At 37.6% G+C, this 13,512-nt stretch overlaps 1 protein-coding gene across 9 annotated transcripts in view; it reads left to right on the plus strand.

Moving 5' to 3' along the window:
* The window catches only part of CDK14 (cyclin dependent kinase 14), a 716,216-nt gene that overhangs the window by 589,987 nt on the left and 112,717 nt on the right, over positions 1–13,512 (plus strand). For all 9 annotated transcript variants that reach the window (XM_070046334.1, XM_070046337.1, XM_070046335.1 and 6 more), the window contains one exon: positions 11,474–11,522. In XM_070046334.1, coding sequence (XP_069902435.1) covers positions 11,474–11,522 — 49 coding nt within the window. The remainder of the gene's footprint in view (positions 1–11,473; positions 11,523–13,512) is intronic.

Consider the following 13,512-nt stretch of genomic DNA (forward strand, 5'->3'; position numbering starts at 1 on the left):
ATGATAACACCTTACGTTTTATGTTGTATTTTATTATTTACAAAGCATTTCAACATATTATCTCAGTTGGTATTTAGAATAACTCCTGAGTTATTATAATGTTATTGTCCTAATACTGTTATCCCAATTTATGGACAAGGAAACTGGGAGACTGAGGCTTGGAGAGATTGTGTGGCTTGTCCAAGGCCACATCTGCAGTATGTAGCGGAGCCCAAACGCAAACCCAGGCCTGCAGTCCCTGGCCTGCCATTCGTACGGATGCCTGCCAGTCTCTTTAAGAGAGCTTCCCCGTCTGCAAACATAGGAGTATGATGAGGGAGAATTGTCAGCCTCTTCTCAGCCCTGCCTGGTGGCATCTTGGAAAAGATCTCTATATATCTTCTTGTAGGTACCAGAACCCACCCTCCACCTGCTAAATATGGGTATCTTCTTTAAAACTTGTGCTTCCAATAAATTGTCCACTCCAAACACCGTCTGTGGGTGTTTAGTTTTAAATGTACAGTCCTTGGTACATTTTATGGGAATTGCCCAGTTCCATGATTTGCACACCAGAGGAGATCTGAACCTGTAGCCTTTGTTCACACTCTGGACTTCCCCTAGTCTGTTAGAAGGTGATGGAAAAACTGCAGAAGCAGTAGAAATTGTTTGGTGGGATATTCAGTGCAGGGCGGTTGAGAGGAGGGTGGTTTCGTGCCATGATGTTGCCCTGCACAGACCACGCCTGCTGTCAGGAGACACCTGTGGACATGCAGGGCCATCTTCCTTCCTCTTCCAGAAGCATCCCGTCTGCTCCCTCCAGCTCATGGAACTCCTATGGACGTTAAATGAGATAATCCATTTTTACGTCCTCTTCATTACTTTTTACATACTTATACTTTACCTATTTTTAAGAAGATTTGAGCTGGCTGTGTAATTGGTATAAAAGTGCTTTTAAACTGTTAGGGGCATGTAACATACAAAGTAATATTTTGTACCATTTATACTGTGTCCTCTGCCCGGTGTTTTCTTTCCCACTTTATGCTTTACCTCAAGAATCTTTTTATATGTCTTTTTTTTTTTTTTGAGCGATTGATAGCAAATGTAACGGTCACGGGTAACATCTGAATGTACAAGGGTATAACTATGTGATGGTTATAAAAATCGACTTGAAAAATTAATCTGCAAATATATGGCCCTTATCTCAGATTTTATTGCTAAAAACCTTATGGGTCTGCCTGTCCCAAGGCTCAGGACATTTAGAGCTCTCTCCCTCAAGCATCAACCACCACCTTCTTCAACTCTGCCGTTCTTCATCCTACCAGTAAATACCACTCCGGTCACATAGTGAAAAAGCCAGTTAATTAGTAAATTTATAAAATAAGTGAACTTTATAGAGCAGAGGAAGTTAAAACAACGTTAAGTGTGACAAGAAGGTCAGGCTGTCTTGACTTTCATACTTTCTGATTGTGGCAATCGTGCTGGGGGTCACTGCTGGCTGAGAGCAGGGGAGAAAATGCTGGAGTTGAGTGGCCACGTTTCAAGCAGCAGGAACCATGCGCCAGATACTCTCATGAGCTCAGATTCTTAATAAGTACTCGCTAGGTGGCAGGCAGCATTGTAGATGCTGAAGACACAGTCGTGAACAAAGCAGATAAACCCGTTGCTTATGGGGCTTCCGTGCTAGAGGGGAGACAAATAGTAGACAAATTACAAATCAGTGTGGCTGGAGAAGCTGACCACGGACAGAGCAGCAGGGGTGGGTCACTGAACGTCAAGGTGAAGAGCTAGGATTTTATTTGAAGTGCGAAAGGAATCAGTGGAGGGTTTTTGAGCGGGGGAGGAAATTGATGTTTTGTTTGCAAAGGGACCTACTGTCTACAAAAAGTCACAGACCTATTTCAGAGATGGTAAGGGGCTTCATCTCAAGTGTGAACTCCTCTTGATTGGTAGTTTCTGCCCACAGCTCTGGGCTGAGAATGGTCTGTAATAGCAAGTCCTGGCTCAGGGGAAATTATTCTCACACCAGTTAACAGTGATGCCATAGACATGGGGCATAGGTTTTTCCCAACAGGTCCATAACCGACCAAGGATTTGATATGCAAAAAGTCATACATATAGCCAACGCTATAAAATAAAAATTTTAAATGGCCAAAAATCATGATAATTACTGAAAAATGTAAAATAATAATTCAGCTCTTCCCCAGTGGGCAGACCTATGGGGGGAGATATCTTTATAAATTGTAGAAATTCATTTCAGTGCAAAGCAGGGACTATCTGTACTGACTTTCTCTGTATCTGCTTGAAGAATTTCCCATTTATTTTCACTAGAGGGCATCACAAATGATGGAGACTAACAGTGTCCAGAAAATGCCAGAGAAAATGTAGTGAGATTAAATTTTCAAAGAGAAATGAAGTTCTTCGGATTGCAGCTTTATTGAAAACAAAAGCAAAAACAAAAAAATCCTTAGGTATACTGGTTTCATTACTTCTACTCTTGCAATTTTGAAAAATTCAGTTTGGGAGTTATCCACACCTCATCGCGCCAAAGTTGATATAGAATGCCAGTCACCAAACAAACACTTCTTCAGTAATTATGCTCCCTCCCACCCCAAGAGGATTAAAATCCTTGTATAGTGTCCAGTTTGTGTGATTTGGTTACAATCATATCTAAGAAAAGAATTAGAGTTTCAACCTATGAGTGGAAATCAGCATAAATGAAGATACAGATCATTTTCAAGGTACTGAAAGAACTGTTACCAAAGAGCTTGGGTAACCCAGCTTTTCGGTAACAAGTAATAAACCGGGAATAGAGTCCTGATTCAGCCTCTGCCACTAGCCTGGATCATGGGCTCGTCAACCTTTCTAACCTTAGCTTAGTCATTTGTAGAATGAAGTGGTCAGGCTACCTGATTGCTCACATTTCCCCTAGAAGGTGCTGAGTGCTGTCTTCCTGATCTCTTTCTCCCTGTGGAGAGTTTGGATGGAGGGATGGGTCGGGATGCATGGAGAGTGAGACACAAAATCATTCTTCTCCTTTCTTTTCTGGGAGCCGTAAAGATTCAGTCTCATTTGTGAATAGTACACTTTAGACTGTGATAAATGCCTAACTGATTAAACTTTACTTCTCTAAAGAAAAACATCTTACCGAAAGAGAAGTGTTCCATGACTTTTAGGTTGAGAAAGGTGTGGTTGGTTTGAAGACCTCAGCTGGGAATATGCGCTCACAAACCCATTTGTATGTCTGTTGGAAAAACCAAATGCCATAGGAAGTAAGAACGTTTAACGTACAGAGTAGACGTTTGTTTCTAGAAGTTGCTCAGAGATTGCTCATTTTAAAACACACACCGTTGGTAATCGAAGGATGATTTGCTGCAGCCAGGGCAGGGCAGGATGCTGCAGTCTCCTATTTTCAGGACTGAAGATGGCTACTCAGCATTTTAAGGAAACCCCTCTGGGTGACAGCAACAGGGCAGTGAGATTCTGTTACATGTTAGCATGTCACGTCAGAGCCTCTCGCTGGTAACGCTGGAGGTGTGTGAAATCACAGCCGTTATATATATGAGGGACAGCAAGAGTTTTAAAGCTGTGAATTACAGTTGTGCAGACATACATCTTATTTCTAAAATGCCTGTTTGGATCCCTATGCTTTTTTGGAATTGACATATCTAAAATCCCCATATTTTGGAACAAGTCTAGCCCTCTCTGTTTGGGATAAACTGTCGTCTACTGTGCATGAATTCTGCTTTACTCTGGTCTGAGAACCATAGATGGTTTAAATCCACCTTTTCTATGTCTTGGTCAGAATATCAGCTGAAATGTTGACTGCTGGCTTGGTTTTCCTTATAACCATAAGAAAGTCACATTTGCATAAAAATTCTTGTGAATACTTGTAAATAGATTTTCTTCCATTGCTGGCCCCTTAGTATTGGATCCCATGATTCATTGTAGGCTACAGATGACCTTGTACGTTTTGTGCACTGCTGGGTCCACAGTGCCTGGCAAACAGGCACACAAGAAATATTTGTAGAATGAGTGAGAGAATGAATGAATACTCATGTCTTCTAACCTTAAAAGATTGAAGGCTATTATCTGTTACATAAAGAAGTAACTAACGTGATTGTTGGAAGCATCACCAGAGTGATTCGTGACTGTGTTTATTGTTCATCCTCATAAAGGACCGGACTCTTTTCCCTCCACTGAAGCAATCCTGAGAAAGGCTTCAGGTTCAACACCTCCACCAGATGATAGTCTGGTCACAGCTCTTGACTTAAGTCATTACTACTTTCTTACAAACTCAAGAGAAAAGAGTAAATGCATTTGTTAAAATGCAAAATAATCCTAAAGAATTTAAATAGTGAGTAGTTGAATATATAGTTTAGAGGTGTTCATTATAAAATAATCAAACATTTACTGTGGCATTTTGGACATTACTCTTTCTTTTAATTTATTTTTTGGCTGTGTTGGGTCTTCGTTGCTGTGCGTGGGCTTTCTCTAGTTGTGGCAAGCCGGGGCTACTCTTCGCTGCAGTGCACGCGCTTCTCACTGTGGTGGCTTTTCTTGTTGCAAAGCACAAGAGAAGCTCTAGGCGCATGGGCTTCAGTAGCTGAGGCACTTAGGCTCAGTAGTTGTGGCTCATGGGCTTAGTTGCTCCACGGCATGTGGGATCTTCCCAGACCAGGGCTGGAACCCATGTCCCTGCATTGGCAGGCGGGTTCTTAACCACTGCACCACCAGGGAAGTCCCTGGACATTACTCATTTTTGTATTGACTTATAGTTATTCCATGATATTATTTAAAAATCAGATGCTATTAAATCCATTTGTAAAAGGTGTACTAAAGTTTGAGACTTTTAAAAAAATTTTTATTAGAGTATAGTTGCTTTACAAGTTTGAGACTTTTAAAGATCTTGTCTCTGTTGCCACCCCTCCTTTCCATGCACCCCTCCCCCCTAAAAAAAGAAAGAAAAGTGTTCTTACAAATCCTGCTTTAGCCTTTCAAGTCCTTTGAACATATTGGGTTAGGCAAAAAGTTCTTTTGTTTTTTTCCGTAAGATGTTACAGAAAAACCCGAACGAACTTTTTGGCCAATCCAGTACTTGGGGGTTTTAATTGATTGCTTGATTTGACTACTTACTCATATGTTTCCTTGTTATTGACGTTAAAAACACAGCAGTATCTTATAAGATCCAAAAAACATTGGTGAGAAGGGGATAAGGGTATTAAAAATTAAAGTTTCTTTCCTAGAGTATACAGTACATATATATAAGCAAATGAGTAAATTCCAATTTAGGTTTTATCTGTTTTCACACTGCCTCAAGCCATTTCAGGTTTAGCTCTTTTAAGCTAGGAAACTTTAGAATATATAGCATTGTTCTCCAGTGTTTTCCTGTGGAATCTCAACGAATTGCTGTGTATAAGCATGGCAGTTCGAGCAAAACCCTTCCAGCCTCTGTCCCCTGCCCCACCATGTTACAGAGTTAGTGATTTCTTCTTCTCTACGAGCTATCCTCCCTGGCCGCCCACTGTGTGCGACCATCCTCTGCAGTGTCCCTGCAATAAGAGGAGAAGGGGAAAATCAGCCTGCAGTTTTAAATTAATTGCACTTCTGTTATGCTGTGAGTTAGTCTATGCTTTAAATCACGGCATTCTAAACTTCTAGTTTAAACATAATTGGAAAGAGAAAGCTGAAATTAAAATAGTGACAAAATAAACCTAACTGGAGGAGAACAGTATAAAACACTCCTAATCAAATACTCGAATAATCTGTTAAAATTATTCATAAGCAGTTGACTATTTTATTAAATACACCTGTTACTGTTTTGGTGCACTAATTTAAGCACCTTTTTGTTTCCAAAACTTACCTAGTGAAATTAGGTTGCTTACATTCTAATGGAACATTGCTTTTACTCATGATGGAAATCGTTTTAAAAATAGAATTTAAAAAATCTAATTATAAACGTTACGCATGCTCATTGCAGAAAATGTTAGAAATGGCTCCATTTGAAATTGTGTACTTGGACAGTTAAGATCTGAAAGATGTTGTATACAAGAGATCAGGTCCTGTGTGTTACTGGAGCCAGCTTCAGATATTTGAGTTTATCCTGTCTTCATTTGGAAAAGAAAACAGATGGGGTTAGTGGCTCTGCCTCTGTGCTTCCAGGGGACTGCGTCCATATCCACATTGTAGCATTTTCACCCCGTGTTGGTAATTCTGTATTTACATTTCTGGGCCACTGAACTGTAACCGGGACGTCCTCATTTTTGTGTGCCCATCGCCCAGTGCAGTGCCTGGCATACAAGCAGGTGCCCAGGTGACATGTGCTAAAAGAATTAAGAGTTTATGTGAGTAGTGACAGAAGGTAAAGGTAGGAAGACTTTGTTCTTCCTTATTTTTTCTATTTTCATATGGCATGTTTCTCTATCAATTTTGGCTCTTTTATGCGTAGCTAAAACTGACATATTGTATTTCTGAAAAAAAAATTTCTATTAGCATATCCTGTCAAGCTCTAAATAGAGGCAATTCTTAGAACTCATATTTATGTGCAGTCATTAATTGCTAAGAATAATAATTTACTTGTAAATCCAAGATTGTATTAATTTTATCTGTAATGAAATTCTTGTTCTTTCCTGAAATCATAGCAAATTATTAAAATTGCTTTGTGGGGAGTACAAAGTTAAGGAGATCAAATTTGTTTTACAAGGACATTTGATGTAATTATTTTTAAAATATATCTTGCTTTTTATACCAGACTTTTAGATAAAAATAATTTCTTAAACCTCTATAAAAAACTATTCTTCCCATTTCTCCTTTCTTTGTCAGTTAATTCTCAAACCTAGAATATGCCTTTACATTTCTGTTCTACACCAACTGACTGAATTATGTTGGGTCTTATATAATGCAATCTAGTAGAGAATAAATTCAAATGTTAGGCATTCTTTTGAAACAAATAAATACATAATTGTTGGTGAGCACTTTTGCCTGTAGCTGTAGAACAATGGATATTTGTAATCAGGCCTGCTCTTCAGCTAATGTACACTATTTCCCCTGGTAGTATACTCTCCAAACAGAAGCCAGAGTGATCCTTAAAAAAAAAAATTCTAAATCATATCTTAAAGGCCACAAAGTCTGTGTGAGCCGGTCTTCTGCCCATCTCTCCTGGGCTGTCTGTCTGCTCCAGACACCCCATCCTCCAGGCTCACTCTAGCCCTGCACATGCCCTACTGGAATGAGAGCTCCCTACAGGCAGGAAGGTCTTCTGTTTGGTTCTTTCTCTGTATCTTCAGCTCCAAGAGGTGTACCTGGCTCACAGTAGTTGCTCAGTAAATAGTTGAATGAATGAATCATTGCAGAGATTTCTTTTGAATAAACTTTGTAATTAGAGATAGGAACCTGAGTGTGTTCTTAAATTTCTTTTTGTTCTTTTTATCTAATGGTATTCTTATACGTGAAACATACCATAACAAAAGCAATATAAATCACTTTCTTTTCTTTAAAAGCTTATAAATCAAAGCAGACAACACTAACAAAAGGCACCAACTAATACTAAGAAGAATTAAGCCTATTAAGTATTAAATGATTAAGAAGAAATGAGATCAATATGAAAAGGAGATCATTTAATTTTACTGGAGGATGTACACACAAATCCTTTCTAAATGGAAAGACACAACATATTGTTATGTACAAAGATTTTATATCAGCCTTTTCGGATAAATATACATTTTAATGAAACTCCAACCAGATTTCCAGTAGGAACTTTGTTTATTCTGTTGGTTGACTTTTATTTGCAACTCATGTTCCTTCATCACCCAACCTGAAGTGTCCCTCTCACACTAGTCACTCAACATCATACCTCCGTGTTTTATTTTGCTAGAACACTGTCTTGTCCCTCAGCTTTATTGAGTTATAATTGACATAAAGCACTGTGTAAGTCTAAGTTGTACAGCACAGTGATTTTATATGTGTATATATTACAAAATGATTGCCACGATAAGTTTAGTTAACACATCCATTACTTCACATAGTTTCAATTTTTTTTTTTTTTTTTTGAGTGAGAACTTTTAAAATCTACTCTCTTGGCAACTTGCAAATATTCAGTGCAGTATTGTTAACTATAGTCACCATGCTTTACATTACATCCCCAGAACTTATTCATCTTATTACTGGCAGTTTGTACCCTTTGACTACTTTCACCTATTGCCCCACCTCCAACCCTATGCCCCACCTCTGGCAACCACTTCTGTTGCCTGTCCTCTGCTTCTATGAGTTTAAGTATTCTTTAGATTCCACCTAGAAGAGAGACCATACAGTATCTGTCTTTCTCTGTCTGATTTATTTCTCTTAGCATAATGCCCTCAGGGTCCATCCATGTTGTGGCAAAATTTCCTTCCTTTCTGTGGCTGAGTAACATTCTGGTGTGTACATGCTCCACATCTTCTTTATCCATTCATCCATCAGGGGACACTTAGGTTGCTTCCATGTCTTGGCTATTGTAAATAATGCTGCAGTGAACATAGGGGTGCAGAAATCTCTTTAGTTCCCTTCAGATATGTACCAAATTGCTGGGTCATGTGGTAATTCTATTTTTACTTTTTTTGAGAAAACTCCATACTCTTTTCCATAATGGCTGTACCAGTTTAAGTTCCCACCAGCAGCGCCCAAGGGTTCCCTTTTCTCCTCATTCTCACAAGCACTTGTTATCTCATCCCTTCAATAACAGCCATTCTAACAGGTGTGAGATGATATCTTATTGTGGTTTTGATTTGCATTTCCCTGATGATTAGTGAGATCAAGCACCTTTTCATGTACTTGGACATGTGAATATCTTCCTTGGAAAAATGTCTCTTCAGGTCCTTTGCCCATTTTTTAATTGGATTATTTGTTCTCTTGCTAATGAGTTATATGAGTCCCTTCTGTATTTTAGATATTAGCCATTTTTCAGATATGTGGTTTGCAAATATTTTCTCCCATTCTGTACCTTGCCTGTTCATTTTGTTTATTGTTTCTTTTGCTGTGCAGAAGCTTTTTAGATTGATGTAGTTCCACTTATTTATTTTTGCTCTTGTTGCCTGTGTTTTGGGTGTTGTATCTATAAAATCATTATGAAGACGAAAGTCAAAGAGATTTTTCCTGGTTTTCTTCTGTGGTTTCAGGTCTTACGTAAGTCTTTAATCCTCTTCCAGGTTTTGTGAGTGATAGAGGTCCAGTTTCATTCTTTTGCATGTGAGTATCATTATTTTCCCAGCACCATTTATTAAAGAGTCTATCTTTTCTCCACTGAGTATTTTGGTTCTCTTGTCAAATGTTGACCATATATATGCATGAGTTTATTTCTGGGCTCTCAATTCTGTTCCATTAGTCTATGTGTCTGTTTTTATGCCAGTATCATACTGGCATATATATGTACCATAGTATGTATATTACTATAGCTTTGTGATATAGTTTGAAATCAGGAAGTGTAATACCTCCAACTTCCTTCTTCTTATTATTGCCTTGGCTATTCAGGGTCTTTTGTGGTTCCATATGAATTTTATGATTGCTTTTTTCTGTTTCTGTAAAAAAATAAATGCCATTGGAATCTTGATAGGGATTGAGTTAAATCTATAGATGCCTTTGGGTAGTATGAACATTTTACCAATGTATTAATTCTTCCAGTGATGAGTATGGACTATCTTTCCACTTATTTGTGTCTTCTTCAATTTCTTTCATCAATGTCTTACAGTTTTCAGTGTACAGATCTTTTACCTACTTTGCTGAACTTATTCCTAGGTATTTTATATTTTTTGATGCTATTGTAAATAGGATTGTTTATTTCCTTTTCAGATTAATCGTTATTAGTATATAGAAATGCAACCGATTTTTGTATATTGAATTTATGTCCTGCAACTTCCCTGAATTTGTTGATTAGGTCTAACAAGTTTTTGGTGGAGTCTTTATTAAGATCTTCTATATATAAAAAAATCATGTCTGCAAACAGCAACAGTTTTACTTTTTCATTTCCAATTAAGATGTGTTTTTTTTTTGTTTGGTTGGTTGGGGTTTGGGTTTTTTTTGTTTATTTCTTGCTTGATTGTTCTGACTAGGACTTCCAATAGTGTGTTGAACAGGAATGGTGAGAGTAGCCACCTTGTCTTTTCCACTAAGAGTTCTGCCTTTCACCATCCAGTATGGTGTTAGCTGTGGGCTTGCAATATATGGACTTTATTGTGTTGAGGTATGTTCCATCTATACCCAAAATATTGAGAGTTTATATCATGAATGGATGTTGAATTTTGTCAAATGTTTTTTCTGCATCTATTGAGATGATCATGTGATTTTTATCTTTCATTCTGTTAACATAATGTATCACATTTATTGATTTGCATATATTGAACCATCCTTGCATCCCAGGGATGCATAATATAAAAGAGACATTATTTTTTTATTGCTGGTGGGAAAATGAAAAGTAATCTGTCAGCAGCTATTAAAATGTGAAATATGCATACCATTTGCCAGGCAGTTCTATATTGGGGAATCTATTTGACAGAAAAGAAAGCATCAGTATATAGACATAGATGTGCAAGGATTATTTATTGAAAAATTGTTTTTAAGAAAAAAAGGGGCTGGAAACTGCCTAAATTTTCATCAGTAGGAGAATGGTCCAATAATTTATGTACTTCTACCCTATGGAATATTACACAGATTTAAAACAATTGTTACATATTATTTTATTCGAAGGACTATTCACTATATATTATTAGATGCCTAAAAAATTTCAGAGAAAGTTTATTGTACAATGCATTTAAAAATTAAAATAGTATATATATATTTGTATATATGGATAGATTTGTATTTATAAACATAAATATGTGGAAAGAGACATACCAAGCCATTAACAATTGCTGTATCATCAGGAGTGAAAAATGGGGAGCAGGAGAAGAGATTATTAATGTATATTCTATGCCACTTTATTGTCTAACTTGGTAAAACAAACATGTTGTGTTTTCATTTTAAAAATATAAAGATTGTTCAATGGTAAATGTAAGTATACACTACAGGACGTTGGTGGTTTGGCTTTGAGTATGTGTAAGTGCCATATAGTATAAGCAAGGAGAACCAGCACTACTGTGTTTGGTCAGAGATGTCTTCATAGAAAAAACAGCAGGTTTCACTGGACCAATGTGGCAATATTCTTCTATAAATCTACCTACAGTTTGCATATTTGGAATTTGCATTTCTTTTTTCAACCCATTTAAAACTTAGTTATTCTCAGAAATAATTACTAGGAAACCAAATTATGAAACAAATCACCCTAGACAAAAGAAAACAATGCTTCATTGTTTAAAATGTTTAGCTCTTCCTGTTTTACTCTTTTGTTTAATCTAAGGTGAAGACATAGCATGTCTAGCATAGCTATGGCTAAATCGAGCAGTAGCTTTTTAAAAGTTTTTTTTTTATCATACTGGCAATATAGACTTTTGAAACAAAGATTGTTTATCATTTTTCTTTTTCATTTCAGAACGCTTTACCCTGTACAGCTCTAAAAACCTCAGACAAGCATGGAATAAGTAAGTTTTTTTATACAGTTTATACTCGTTCTCTTTTTCTCTCTCTTAATTTTTAAAACTCTCTTGATAAATTTGTCATGACATTCTTTCATTTGTTCACCCAGTTGTCTATTCATCCATTCGTTTAACCATTAAACAGTTATTAAGCCCTAACTGTGTACAGCCCCCATGTTCCACCTGAGCCAACACTCTGTGAATTTGGGTTCTCAGAGTTGTTAATCCTGAAATTCACTGTGCTCACTCTTCTTCTAACTAGATTCCAAGAAATGTTTTAGCATCAGCAAAATAGCATTTCTTAAGTACAATATATCAACTGACTTTCTAATCTAAATAATGTTGGTGACAACCTTTGAGCGAGATAAAACTGATCTTTCAAATGTTTTTAGTTTACCTATTTTTCCCCTGAGCCTTATTGGGAAGCTAAGCACACGTATCACTTGGAATACATGGACTCTGTTTATTTAATCTCTCATCTGACCTTGTTGAAATAGCTTTATTTATTGGTTTCTAAATTTGATGACATCTGAAGATCTGGGTGTCTCAAGTTATTCAGGGGTCTTTTATAGCAAGCCAAACTGCTAGTAAATCATTGAAAGTTGGGAAGCAGAGTAATTGAGTCACTCTGACTGTATCACATTTCAAGCATTATATTAGAGAAAAGGTAACTAGATCTGCTTTGATTAAGTAAACTATAATTTGTCATAACAAAATTTTGTCTATGGGGAATTTAGTGTTATTGTCTCCCTTTTTACCGTTATGACATGTTTAATTTTAGATGCCATCAATTATGGAACAAATAAGAAAAACTTTTTTTTTTTTTTTGGCTGTACGCGGTCCTCTCATTGTTGTGGCCTTTCCCGTTGCGGAGCACAGGCTCCGGACGCACAGGCTCCGTGGCTGTGGCTCACGGGCATAGCCGCTCTGCGGCATGTGGGATCTTCCTGGACCGGGGCACGAACCCGTGTCCCCTGCATCGGCAGGCGGACTCTCAACCACTGCTCCACCAGGGAAGCCTAAGAAAAACTTTTGATAATAAAAATGCCTTTAATCAGTGCTGTCAGTAGGTAACAGCAGATAGCTTACTGTGAGGAACTCATGGAATGAATACATTAAAATCTTCCATGGATTATTTGAAAGATTTGGCAGTTTATTTTGATTAAATTCATACTAAGAAGAACACACCAGTATAATTATTTTTGTCTAACACAAGACTTCGTATTTTCCATTTGAAGGGTCAGTTCTTAATATCTAGAATCTCCCACAGGAAGCACGCCCTCGGCTGGGAGGGAACATTCTCTATGTGTTCCTCACCCTTTTATCCTCCTTCACCCTAACTTCACTGATCAGTGGTAACACATTTTAATTAAGTGCTTTCATATACCAGGTAATACATACATATAACAGTTCCTGTCTTCGTTAAATGATCAAACACATTTCTCACAATTGCTCAAAAAGTTTTGTGCCACTAACCACTTTATGAAACAATTCTTGACAAAGCCATTGAATCTCTAACCCTTTCTCTGAAGTAACAGGAAAATCTGGCAAATCCACGCAGAGTGACGTTTGTGGTGAATAGCCTCCAATTTAGCTAACCCTCTTGTTTCCTTCCTTCAGAGGGACAGGACTAGAATGATGTCCAAATCACCCAGAAAAATAAATGGCAATTTTTATCCACTTAGAGTAGTCTACAAAAGACAGGATGGGGGAGGGGGAGGTCTGTAGACGATGCTGAGTGATAGTTCATCCACTGTCCCCTTGTGGATGTGACCCCAACAGCATTTACACCTGGCCCACTCCAGCTGTTCATTTTCGCAACTTGTATTCAGCACCTGTCATCTGTATGCCCAGACGAATGGCCTTTCTTGTTCAACCATTGGAAGTGACTGGTGGGATGCCTCTCAGAGAAGATGCTTTTGTCCATTTACATTACTCTATATCAGGAGAAACTAGGTTATCTCATGTCTTTCAAAAAAAAAAGACAACTGAAGTA

This window comes from Globicephala melas, chromosome 9 (assembly GCF_963455315.2).
Source record: "Globicephala melas chromosome 9, mGloMel1.2, whole genome shotgun sequence".
Taxonomy (NCBI): Eukaryota; Metazoa; Chordata; class Mammalia; order Artiodactyla; family Delphinidae; genus Globicephala; species Globicephala melas.